Below are 10776 nucleotides of genomic sequence, written 5' to 3' on the forward strand. Positions count from 1 at the left end.
CGAACGCGGGGGTCGAACCCGCAACCTTGAGATACCGTGATGACTAAGAGTCTCACGCTCTACCGATTGAGCTAGCCCGGCTACTTGTTGAATAGCGTTTTCTTTTTTGCCTACATAATCCTGCAGTAACAGATAGAAAGTTAAATGCATATGTGCGGACTAGAACACTACAAGAAGTAAACATGCAGGTAAGACCTGCAGATATAATGTTTATGTTTTTATTTTATTTTAGTCTATATTATGATGGAAATACAGCCAGCGTTGCTATAGTCGATAGCAGGCTCATAACATACTATCCCACTGCCATAGTTTCCGGCTTCTGTTCGCATTTCTTCATGAATCAGGTTTGGTTATATATTGCTCTCTTATAACTCATTCATTATACTTCGTGACCACTATGACTGTAAATGTATCCCCGCCACGGCTCTATGTAATATGGCTCGAAAACTGGTGTATTATGCAGGCTATACGGTGTGTTATGGAAGAGATACCGCAATGCTCGTGTCCACCCTTACTATTGAAAGACTGCTAATGACCCCTAATGAGGAAGTCTCGGGTGATATAGAAGGATGTACATTCTTTGGATCTAGACAATTCACTCTGATATCAAGGCTTGAAGTGAGTTGACTACAAGACCGAGCACTTAATTGTGGTTTCATGGGCACGGTACTTGTGTGAAGGTGCTCCAAGGTACTTTAGAATCTCAAGCTCTAGACATGTATAACATTAAAATAGGCCATCTTTCAACAAGTAGCCGGGCTAGCTCAATCGGTAGAGCGTGAGACTCTTAGTCGTCACGGTATCTCAAGGTTGCGGGTTCGACCCCCGCGTTCGGCTTCTCTTTTTGTCTTCGGCTTTTTGAAGCCGAGCTGTAATTGCTACTGTCTATGACATGCCAGTGTCTATGGACTGTGGCCTGTCCGACCAGCCTCGACCGAAGTTGGTGGGATCCGCGACTTTTATCGGGCAACAATTCTTGACTCAAATCGATAACCCCATTAAGATAGTATTACCTTACATTGGCAGGTAACCACTGGATAGATACATTAGCTGCCGCAACGGATACGAAAGACAAGGCATATATAAGTTACACCAATCAGACAAAACCAAACGACCAATTTTGATAGTCTCCCAAATCAAGCCTTGTATGGACTCGCTCAATCTCTACTCAACCGGCAGCTATTCGCGTTCAAGTATAGTCGAGCTGGACCCACCGTACAGCGTTCCCTTGGCTGCCTTCTCTTCGGTCAGTAGCCTTACCATCTCCGTCAATTCACGTATTTGTTCTTTCAGCTGAACGATCTCCAGAGTGCAACTGTCCATGGCTATGTTGGGTGTCGTGTCCTGGACAGTCTGCTTCCAGCTATCATCGATTGCAAAATCCACTTCCTCGGCGGCATGCTCCCATTCCTGCACGTCATCATCATCTTCTTCTCCACGACGACGATTCCATCTTATCCGACGGGCTTCGCGAACTTCAAGGGACGCTGTTACGAGAAGAATTGGTGAGTAGATGATACCCATGACAACATCATTTAGCTTTGCATAGTAGTTGCGTGGGAGCCACCATTCGAAGGGTGCGATTAGGAAGATAATCTCGATGAGGTTGAACGCTACAATTCTGTTAATATGGCGAGGCTATCAGTTAGTATAAGGGATGGCTTACGAGGGATGAAGACATTCTCGTCCGGCGCCCGGACGTAGGACATCGTTTTCTGCGCGAAGACTGCCATATACTCGTCAATCGCGTTTCCTGAGATATCTTCGTATGCGCTGTTGTATAGAGCGATAAGGATATTAAGCAAAACTGCAAGGCGTTAGTAAAGTTATGAATTGCAGAGCAACTGGACCGCACCTGTCATGATGATAAAATTGAATAAATAATAAAGGATAATGCCGAACGGGTACGCGAAATCCTCGAAAGTGCCAAACTCCGGGCTTTGCATTATACTGTTTGCCATGCCCTGCACGATATTTTTTACAACTGGGATATCGGACTCGACCTGAGCCATCCCGTAAAAACCTTGGAAGAAGCCCGCTAGGACAACGAAGAGGAGAGCAAAGAATATCAAGCTCTCCTTCATCATAACCCTCAGAACGACAAACATGGCCCCGAAGAACCGGAACGAGTCCAGATATAGCATCATACGCATCCAGAACATTGGCCCCGCAAACGCCAATAAATTGTAGCTTATTTCGTTGAGTGTTTGTCTCTTCTGATCATCAGCTGAAGGTGAGTGCGTTAGAGCAGCGACACGAACGAAAAAAGAGACAGCAAGAATGGCGTATAGCGTGGAATTGAAGGCATTCCAGAAATCAAAGTAATGCCGTCCGATCTTCCATACTTTAATTAACTCGTCACATATGAATGCAAGAGTCACCACATAGAGGATTCCTTCCCCGACATCGAGGTCTCCGGCTCGATTGACAGTATTAATGACTTGAGTGTAGAGTGCAAGGTATACTAGAGAGACAGCAATTTGACATGTGTTCTGATACAGAGGAGTTTTCATCCTATCGGGGTGGAAATGAATTGCAAAATTCGTATTATCCTTTTCATGGTAGGGAACGAAGTTGGTTGGGTTGCCATCCTGTTGACAAAACCAGCCGTTCCAGAGGTATTTGATGCACTTCTGATACCCAGAGGATCCAATAATCCTCAAAGCATGAAGGTCTACAGCACGTTCAATGACGTTAGCCGGTACTGTCTCCTCTCCGTCGGTGAAGATCGAATATCGCTTGAGCAGGGTATGGATTAGTAGAAAATCTTGGTCCTCTTCGGTTTCAATTCTATACGAAGCGTTATTAGTCGTGTAAGTAGCCGCCGTGTGGATATTGTAGGGTCATTACATGCGCTTGGCTATAACCTCACATGCGAGGGCCCGACTTTCGTGGAGATCAGAATCCCAAAGCTCCTCTATAGCTTGAATTTTGAACCAACGTAGGCATACAAGCAAGCAAAATACAACACAGCCATGGAGGTCTTCACCACCGGCTTGTTTCGCAGTTCGCACAACGCTCTCTGTAATGACGCGACTGGTTGGACTGGTGATGATACTTTCTTCAACCTCGCAGGGAATAACCTGTTCAATCTGGTACTTCAGCCTAAGAGCCACTTTAGTTACTTCCTTGGCAGGTCCAGTGGAAGCAACCGGATCCGAATCGTAGGCAGGAAGTACTGTTAATCACGTTAACACTGACTTGCATTGGACGGCGCAGCTATGTGAGGATCGGGGATGCGTACACCGGCGACGCTCTAGTTGTAGATGACGTCGAGCACGTCCAGTATCAGCCTTTAAGATATTTCGCCAAAGTCCCATACTGAGCAATGGATACCTGAGTCTCTATAATAAAGAAAATTGGCGCACAGAAGGACGAGGGGGAACGAAGGTTCGTTAAAAGCTCTCGAGATCCAAATACTGGTACCAGTAGCTTATCCCGCGTGCCCCACTCCCAGCCAGCCATCGCCGCGATTGGTGCTTTGAGAGTTTGCGCACGAATCAAATATCGATATGGAACGGACCTCTTCTAGCTATTCTTGATATTCTGTACGCATGACTAGGGCAGAGTGGAATGGTATACGATCCAAACAAATTGGACCAAGTCTTCGAGTCACCAATGCCAATAATGCTAGATTGTGACCAAAAAAAAAAGAAGAAAGTTTTGATAGTAGGTGTCTAACAAGGTACCACCGATCTTGACCCGCAGGTCAAAGAAACTTATGTACATGAGAATGCGGAATCGAGTTCCCCAGCGAACCAGAGCTCAGTCACCAACAGAGGCAGATGATTGACCAATAATCTCTAGACGAGAAACGACGAGACAACCACAGTCTCTGACGGGGTAAAAGCAACCCCAATATTGACTGCTGGACTCGCATCCTCATAGACCCCGAGCACCACTGTTGATCTCAATTCTGCCCATGAGCATATTGAACCGTCTCCCGTCTCATAAATCGTGTCACATTTGAAACTCTTCTATTGAACTTTTCCCCATCCTTGCAAACCAGTACTCATAACCAGCCTTCGTATTCAGTGTTGTTCAACTACACATCGCAATTTTCTGATATTTTCCTCTTTCGAATCGGGCCCAAGGGGCCTAAATTGGCGCTGTAGGCGTACTATGGGCTGCTTACTCGGGAACGCCCTCGTCGCTCTCAGACTGGCTCTCGTCACCACTGACCTCCATGTTCTCACGCTCACGCTTCTCCATGAGCTCCTGGAGTGCGGCATCATCGTGCTCGGTGACGGCCTTGGGTGCCATCTTGACGCTGCAGCCACCTCCGGCCTCCTTGATTTTGGCCTCGATCCTCTGGATAGCTTCCTCAAGCTGCTTGATACCAATGGCCTTGTCCAAGCACTGGCTGGTCAAGACGTACAGAGGAGGAGCGACCAGCTTGACCTTGACCTGGCTATCGGGAGTGTTGGCCTCCTCGGCAGTACGCAGAGCGGCCTTGACCGCATCAATTCCTTCATAACCGAAGCAAGTAACCTCAATATCGGCGCGAACCTTGGTGGGGTGGGGTGTGAGCCTCTTGCTGATATACTGCGTCAACTCCTTCTTCACGGCCTCGCTAGGGAACTCAACATCGTTCCACACATCGGGGTTCCTGAGAAAAAAAGTCAGTTACATCAAAGACTGGTTGAGAGCCACCAGGATCTTACGTGATGGAGATCTTAAAGGCATCGTGGGAGTGGCCGTATTTCCGGTTCAGAGGCCATCCAATGTTCTGATATAGTGTCTCGAGGGGAGTCTGAGTAGCCTCTGCGACATGACGCATGATAGAGTGCACCGCCTTGCTCTTGTTATACCTCTCCTCACATTTGATAACATCTTCCGGGGAGACTCGTCGCTTAGAAAGATCAATATATCCTACAAGTAGCAAGATACTATGTTAGTCAAAGTCCACCAGTGGCTCAATTTCTCTGGAGAAATTCACTTGCCCTTCTCCTTGTCAACACGGAGTACGATGACGACTTCGTTGCGACCGATACGGATGAGCTTCTGGATACTACGAATACGTCTCCGCGAAAGTTCGGAAAGCAGGATCATTCCGTCGATGTTATCGTATTCGAGAAGCTTCACATATGCGCCCATTTCGGCGATCTATGACATTGCAAAGTAACCGTTAGAAGAAAAATTCAGAAACCACAATTTCGGACACAGTTATTAAAAGCGCATACCTGCTTAACGTTGACCATGACATAGCTGTCGACCTCCGGGTACTTCTCCTCGTAAAAACGGCTGTTCGTTAACGACATTTTGGCGGGGTTGCGCCTTTGTGAGGCAAAGCTAAACGGCGAACTTTTCGAGGAAAAAGAAATTCAAGTCAAAAGGCCCCGTAAGGAACTGTCCTCTGTACAAACTTCCGCACGAGGTTGAGGAGGTTGGATCAACAGAAAAAAGAGATTAACGGCAGACCACCGATGAGATTCAGAGCACACTTCAAATCACTTTGTGGCGGCTCAAAACCCACTTTGGGCTGGGTGGTGAGTCATCACGTGCCCCGGTGGTCGTCCCCACCGCCCGGCAGAAACAGATAATGTTTCGGTATCGTGACCTTATCATATTTCTTCCCTGGATTTCCCTGGTTTTACAAGGAGCTCCTCCGTAATACGCCACTTCTTGGACGGAGCGAAGGGGGAAAAACAGGCAAACTCAATTGGTTATTATTGTGTCATTTTTGCCCGGGTGACCTTTCCTGTGATTTTTTTACTATGTACTCTTGAATAATGAATGATATTTACTTCTTCCGGTTTCATGCTTCCGAGTATCTCCCGCTACGTAACTACCAATCGTAGCCACCGCCTGTTGCACTACGGGATTTGCTACTTTCTGGCTCGCCTATTTTTTTCGCTGCCTTAAATTCAGTCGGATTTTCCCAGTTTTCTTTCTTTCTTCCTTTGTCTCTTCTTCTTTCATCGAAGCGTAGCACTCATGGCGAGTGCTGAGTTACTTTGTATATCATAGCGATACTAGACGCGATCTCCGGGTAAATATGGATTCCAGCTTTGTACAAGAGCCGACTGAACAACGCTCTTTGCGGGATCGCATTCTTAACCTCTTTCGTAACTCTTCCTCAAATAATGACGCCCCAGGTCATCCAACAAGCCTCGTAACCGCTGAGAGCGCAGCGCAAAACGAAGGATCGACGATAATATATCCGCCACGGGAGCCTGATGCAAGGACTCGTCTTCTCCAATCGTATGATCGCGGGGAGCGTGGTCTGAGGAACTCCGGCGAGCATGGGACTTTTTCTTCACAACCTGAACAGGACGACATCCAAAAATGGGATGCAAGCTCTTTGCAGAATGCTGGTCACGAAGGCACACCGCAGCTTCCAGGAGAAGTTGACGGCCACATTGGGCTTCCCAGCGACGCCTCAGGATACCCATCAGGACCGGAGAATATACCATCGCTAGACTCCTCTTTCACAGCATTGCACATGAAGAACCAGAAATCTCTGTAGGTTTAGAATTACGTTCGTCCCGCTTTATAACACAACTGTTATCTCCATTGTGGAGACAGCTAACGTCCATCAAGGTATATATCATACTACATCCCGTTTTTCAATTGGATTACCCAATACCGGTGGTCATACATCCGAGGAGATTTAATTGCTGCGACAACCGTTGCGTCCATCTACATCCCTATGGCGTTGTCCTTGTCCTCAAATCTCGCCCACGCACCTGCTGTCAATGGCCTCTACTCTTTCGTGATCAACCCTTTCATCTATGCGATCTTCGGCAGCAGCCCGCTGTTGATAGTGGGCCCAGAAGCAGCAGGCTCTTTGCTTACGGGGACGATTGTTAAAACTAGTGTCAGACCAGGCCCATCTGGTGAGGACGACGAAGTGGCGAATGCTATGGTGGTCGGCGTGGCCACTGCTATGGCGGGTGCCATGATACTGATCGCTGGGCTTACGCGATTGGGTTTTCTGGACAATGTGCTGAGCCGGCCCTTCCTTAGGGGTTTCATTACAGCGATCGGCTTCGTGATTTTTGTGGATCAACTTATCCCCGAAGTCGGATTGTCCGAGCTCGCAAAGGAAGCTGGTGTTACTCATGGGACTACGGTCGACAAGCTCATGTTCCTTGGAAGAAACATAGGAGATTGTCATGCGCTTACAAGTGCAGTGGCTTTTGGGTGCTTCGCTATTATAATGGTATTTCGGTTAGTGCTGGTGACTCGGAAGCCTGGTGCTTAGACTAATATATCCATTACAGGACCATCAAGAAAATGCTCCAGCCGCGGTATCCTCAGGTGATTTATCTTCCGGACCGAATTCTTGTAGTTATCCTTTCAGCCGTCCTGACATGGCATCTTGGTTGGGATGAAAAAGGATTGGAGATTCTTGGGCCCTTGAAACACAATGCCAGTGGCCTTTTTGCGTTTAAATGGCCTTTCCAGTTTAGCCATATGAAGCATGTACGCGCTGCCATGAGTACTTCTTTCGTCATCGCGTTACTTGGCTTTTTTGAGTCTTCTGTTGCCGCCAAGGGGCTTAGTGGCGAGGCCAGACAAGAAGGTGTCCAGGGAATGCCTGTCAGTGCCAACAGAGAGATGGTGGCTCTGGGTCTTGCTAATACTGTTGGGGGCTGTTTCATGGCGCTTCCTGCGTTTGGTGGGTATGCAAGAAGCAAAGTCAACGCTTCAACTGGAGCCCGTTCCCCAATGAGCAGCATTTTCCTGAGTATCATTACCTTTGTTTGTATCATGGTGCTCTTGCCGTATTTATACTATCTTCCGGTGAGTCTCGACCCCAAAATATTTCCGAGCGAAGGCTGAGATAATTTATTGCAATCTATTAGAAAGCCGTTCTTTCTTCTATGATATCTGTCGTCGCTTTCAGTCTCATTGAAGAATGTCCTCACGACGTGGCTTTCTTTATCCGTCTGCGCGGATGGACGGAGCTAATCCTAATGCTTCTCATCTTTGTCTCGACTATCTTCTATTCTCTAGAACTGGGAATTGCCCTTGGTATTGGCCTTTCTATCTTGATCCTTATTCGCCATTCTACGCAGCCTCGGATCCAAATTTTGGGTAAGATAGCAGGCACCACTGACCGTTTTGAGAACGCTGAACTCCACCCAGAGAACGTTGAGTTGATCGAAGGCGCGCTTATTGTTAAGATCCCGGAACCGCTCACCTTTGCCAATACTGGTGAGCTCAAGAATCGTCTTCGGCGGTTGGAATTGTACGGCAGTAGTAGGGCGCATCCTTCTCTTCCCCCCACGCGCACTCCCGAGCATAACAAGAATATCATTTTTGATGTTCATGGTGTCACAAGCATCGATGGTTCCGGTACACAAGTCTTATATGAGATTGTGGACGGATACGCAGACCAGGGGGTCAGCGTCTTCTTCTGTCGTGTCCCAACTCGCAATGTTTTCCGCATGTTTGAACGAAGTGGAATTGTGGAGCGATGCGGTGGGATAGCCCACTTCGTTGATGGTGTCGACGAAGCCCTCCGCCTCGCCGAATCGGAAGACCAGATTGAGATCTGAACTGTAACATGATATAAATATCACGTTGGTTAGATGGCTGCGTTCTGCTTATATAACGCCTCACGATATAGATGATGTTTGATGACATTGCATGCATATTAGCCAGTCCGTTCTCAATTTGCTCATGTTAAGCACCGCTCTTGTATAACGGCTCATGCATGAAATCTTGTTAGTTAATGTCAAACCAAACGATTGATAGGATTGTTATCTGTGTAGTACTGCCTGCCTCCCAAGGATTAACGGAAAAGTAAACCATCCACATTGTGCACTTCCCAAGCCCATACCGCAGCATCGGAATAAGGGACATAGACTTTCTCTCCCCAGAAGTCGTACTGATCAACTTTCCTGATTCTCCCCAACAAGGCTCCTTTGTATGACAGAGAGAAGTAGCACCTCACTCGCTCGTAGAGCAAGACGCTTCTTATCATTCCGAGTGTCGTCATCGTTCTCAGCCGAATCATCGCCAGCAGAGCCAGTTCGGATAGGCTGCGCAACCAGTTTTATCTTTCCTTCAGCGCCTAGAACGAACCCGTTACATGCGATCTTACTGATACGCACATGTTTGCTTGCCGGTATACCCCTAGCTGACGACCCAGCTAGATCCAGATCCATCGCCAGATGCTTCTCAATATAACAAGAGAGACCCGAGAGAATAGAACCACCCGGTTGATTCGAAACCCCAGTAGCCGGCAAAAAGCTCTTGATAGACCCCCGCGGGATATTAATATTGAGGGACCTCAAAGCAGGAGTCACATTAGACGAGAATGACACTGTAATCTGTATCTCCTTCACGACATCCTCCAGAATAGCCCGCGAAGTCGCCGATTCTCTATCGCGGTCTTGCGTCAAAGCGTCCACGTAAGAGGCAAGTCCGGTACACAAGAACTTTGAAGGGAGGCGAAAAACAGAACAGTAAGTGTCAAAATTCGCAGAGAGAAAAGAGATGAATGTTTGTCGTAGCGGGCCCGGTAACCGCGTTAACAGTAACGGCAGGTATGTGGAAGTTTTACGGGAATGGGACCCTTCTGGTGGTGCAAGTAATGCTGCTTTATAGGTGATGTTTTCATAGTCTAGTACCACGAGTATTCCGCATGGGCTCTCGGGATGGGAAGCATCAGGATCTGCTAAAGAAAGGCTTGATATAGCTTCCCAGGTGCAGTTTATGAGAGCGCCAGTTCTGGAGAGCGTGTCTTCCTCTGTGGAGGGTGCACTTGTGCCAACTTGGAATCCGGCTAGCACGTTCCCCGTGAGTTGGTCGCGTAGGCGGTTTGCATAGGTTTTTAGAGCTTCTGGGTTGTCCAGGAGAGATTGGAATTCTTTTTCATGGTGTAGAGGTGATAGACGGTGTAATGTCCATGATGTATTTAACATCTGATCCGGTATTGAGGGTGCCATTTTGGAGTCTTAGTACTGGAGTTATACAATGTGGCTTGTATATTTGTTCAAATTCACATGTCGAGTATGAGATGTTTTAGAAACAGTTCCCTATAGATGTTGGACTACCTCCAGCGCTTATCCTATGGACGCGACTTACCGGCGCGCAAACGTGACAAACAAAAGCAATGCCAAGAAGGGATCTCCTTAGGGCTTAGGGTTTTACTGTCATTGATACTTCCTTAGGAAATATAACAACTCAGAGCTCGCTCAGTTCAGGTACTATCATGTTTATCATAAAAAAATAGTTCAGTGATAGTTGATACTTGATAGTGGTAATCTGAACTGTGAATATGTGGGCCATGACTGCCCCTGCGCATGCAAGAAAGCTGAGTAACTCAATCCATTGGTCCCAGTTTCAACAGCGTCAACTTCTACACAGTACAGATATCTTATGCAAGGGGATTCGCTGCTGCTGTAAGATTCTAATCTATTATTGGTATATTGATACATATATACTAATCAATTTCAATAGGAAAAATACGTATCTTACAAGGCCGATGTTCACAGAACGCTGGTACTCCATATTCAGGGGTTACTGGAGTCAATAGTGTGTGTTAATTTCTATGTTAATCAGACCATTTCCCTCCGGCCACTTGCTTTTATGGTTGCTGTCACAGCTCCGGAAGCTTGCCGACATTTTACATATACACTTCTACTCCAGTTGATGGCTTATTCCTGGAATCTTGTCTTATGCTGCATACCTTTCATATATAGGTAAAATATACGCAGCAAAATTCGACGGTATGGTTAAGTCGTATTATTCGTCGCCTCCTTTCTGTTATGCTTGTTCCTTGTACATTCGAGTGAAATAACAAGATGGTCCTGGAACAGC

The 10776-nt window shown here is 47.0% G+C and overlaps 4 protein-coding genes and 2 non-coding genes across 6 annotated transcripts; 2 read left to right on the top strand and 4 right to left on the bottom strand.

Moving 5' to 3' along the window:
- BDV27DRAFT_t53 lies at positions 1-78 on the bottom strand. Its single transcript has one exon. It is a non-coding gene; the product is annotated as a tRNA-Lys (tRNA).
- Positions 79-753: 675 nt separating this feature from the next.
- On the top strand, positions 754-837 carry BDV27DRAFT_t50. The gene has a single exon. It is a non-coding gene; the product is annotated as a tRNA-Lys (tRNA).
- A 342-nt stretch (positions 838-1179) lies between these two features.
- On the bottom strand, positions 1180-3320 carry yvc1 (putative potassium ion channel Yvc1; the record flags this gene model as incomplete). The annotated part of the gene is made up of 5 exons (XM_032069970.1): positions 1180-1621; positions 1667-1736; positions 1856-2790; positions 2851-3178; positions 3245-3320. 5 exons carry the CDS (start codon positions 3318-3320, stop codon positions 1180-1182), a joined length of 1851 nt encoding a protein of 616 aa, XP_031930744.1.
- Positions 3321-3638: 318 nt separating this feature from the next.
- BDV27DRAFT_123443 (translation initiation factor eIF2 subunit alpha) lies at positions 3639-5421 on the bottom strand. The gene is made up of 4 exons (XM_032065873.1): positions 5184-5421; positions 4944-5106; positions 4665-4872; positions 3639-4609 (listed from the first exon to the last, which is right to left on the bottom strand). The coding sequence occupies exons 1-4, from the start codon at positions 5259-5261 to the stop codon at positions 4132-4134; spliced, it is 927 nt and encodes a 308-aa protein (XP_031930745.1). The 5' UTR covers positions 5262-5421; the 3' UTR covers positions 3639-4131.
- Positions 5422-5961: 540 nt separating this feature from the next.
- On the top strand, positions 5962-8675 carry BDV27DRAFT_169294 (SulP family inorganic anion transporter). The gene is made up of 4 exons (XM_032074996.1): positions 5962-6465; positions 6544-7173; positions 7227-7749; positions 7812-8675. Exons 1-4 carry the CDS (start codon positions 5999-6001, stop codon positions 8505-8507), a joined length of 2316 nt encoding a protein of 771 aa, XP_031930746.1. The 5' UTR covers positions 5962-5998; the 3' UTR covers positions 8508-8675.
- BDV27DRAFT_66323 (uncharacterized protein) lies at positions 8676-9967 on the bottom strand. The gene has a single exon (XM_032077236.1). It carries the CDS (start codon positions 9900-9902, stop codon positions 8844-8846), a length of 1059 nt encoding a protein of 352 aa, XP_031930747.1. The 5' UTR covers positions 9903-9967; the 3' UTR covers positions 8676-8843.
- Positions 9968-10776: the final 809 nt, after the last annotated feature.

Source organism: Aspergillus caelatus (assembly GCF_009193585.1).
Source record: "Aspergillus caelatus strain CBS 763.97 unplaced genomic scaffold BDV27scaffold_32, whole genome shotgun sequence".
Classification (NCBI taxonomy): Eukaryota; Fungi; Ascomycota; class Eurotiomycetes; order Eurotiales; family Aspergillaceae; genus Aspergillus; species Aspergillus caelatus.

Excerpts from the sequence above, each read along its gene's own strand:
- BDV27DRAFT_123443 (XM_032065873.1), bottom strand. The coding sequence starts at position 5,261 with ATGTCGTTAACGAACAGCCGTTTTTACGAGGAGAAGTACCCGGAGGTC. Across the intron at positions 4,873-4,943 it reads CCGTGTTGACAAGGAGAAGG|GATATATTGATCTTTCTAAG; the intron begins GCAAGTGAATTT and ends TGCTACTTGTAG. Across the intron at positions 4,610-4,664 it reads GCCTTTAAGATCTCCATCAC|GAACCCCGATGTGTGGAACG; the intron begins GTAAGATCCTGG and ends TTTTTTTCTCAG.
- BDV27DRAFT_169294 (XM_032074996.1), top strand. The coding sequence starts at position 5,999 with ATGGATTCCAGCTTTGTACAAGAGCCGACTGAACAACGCTCTTTGCGG. Across the intron at positions 7,174-7,226 it reads GCTATTATAATGGTATTTCG|GACCATCAAGAAAATGCTCC; the intron begins GTTAGTGCTGGT and ends TATCCATTACAG. Across the intron at positions 7,750-7,811 it reads CGTATTTATACTATCTTCCG|AAAGCCGTTCTTTCTTCTAT; the intron begins GTGAGTCTCGAC and ends GCAATCTATTAG.
- BDV27DRAFT_66323 (XM_032077236.1), bottom strand. The coding sequence starts at position 9,902 with ATGGCACCCTCAATACCGGATCAGATGTTAAATACATCATGGACATTA.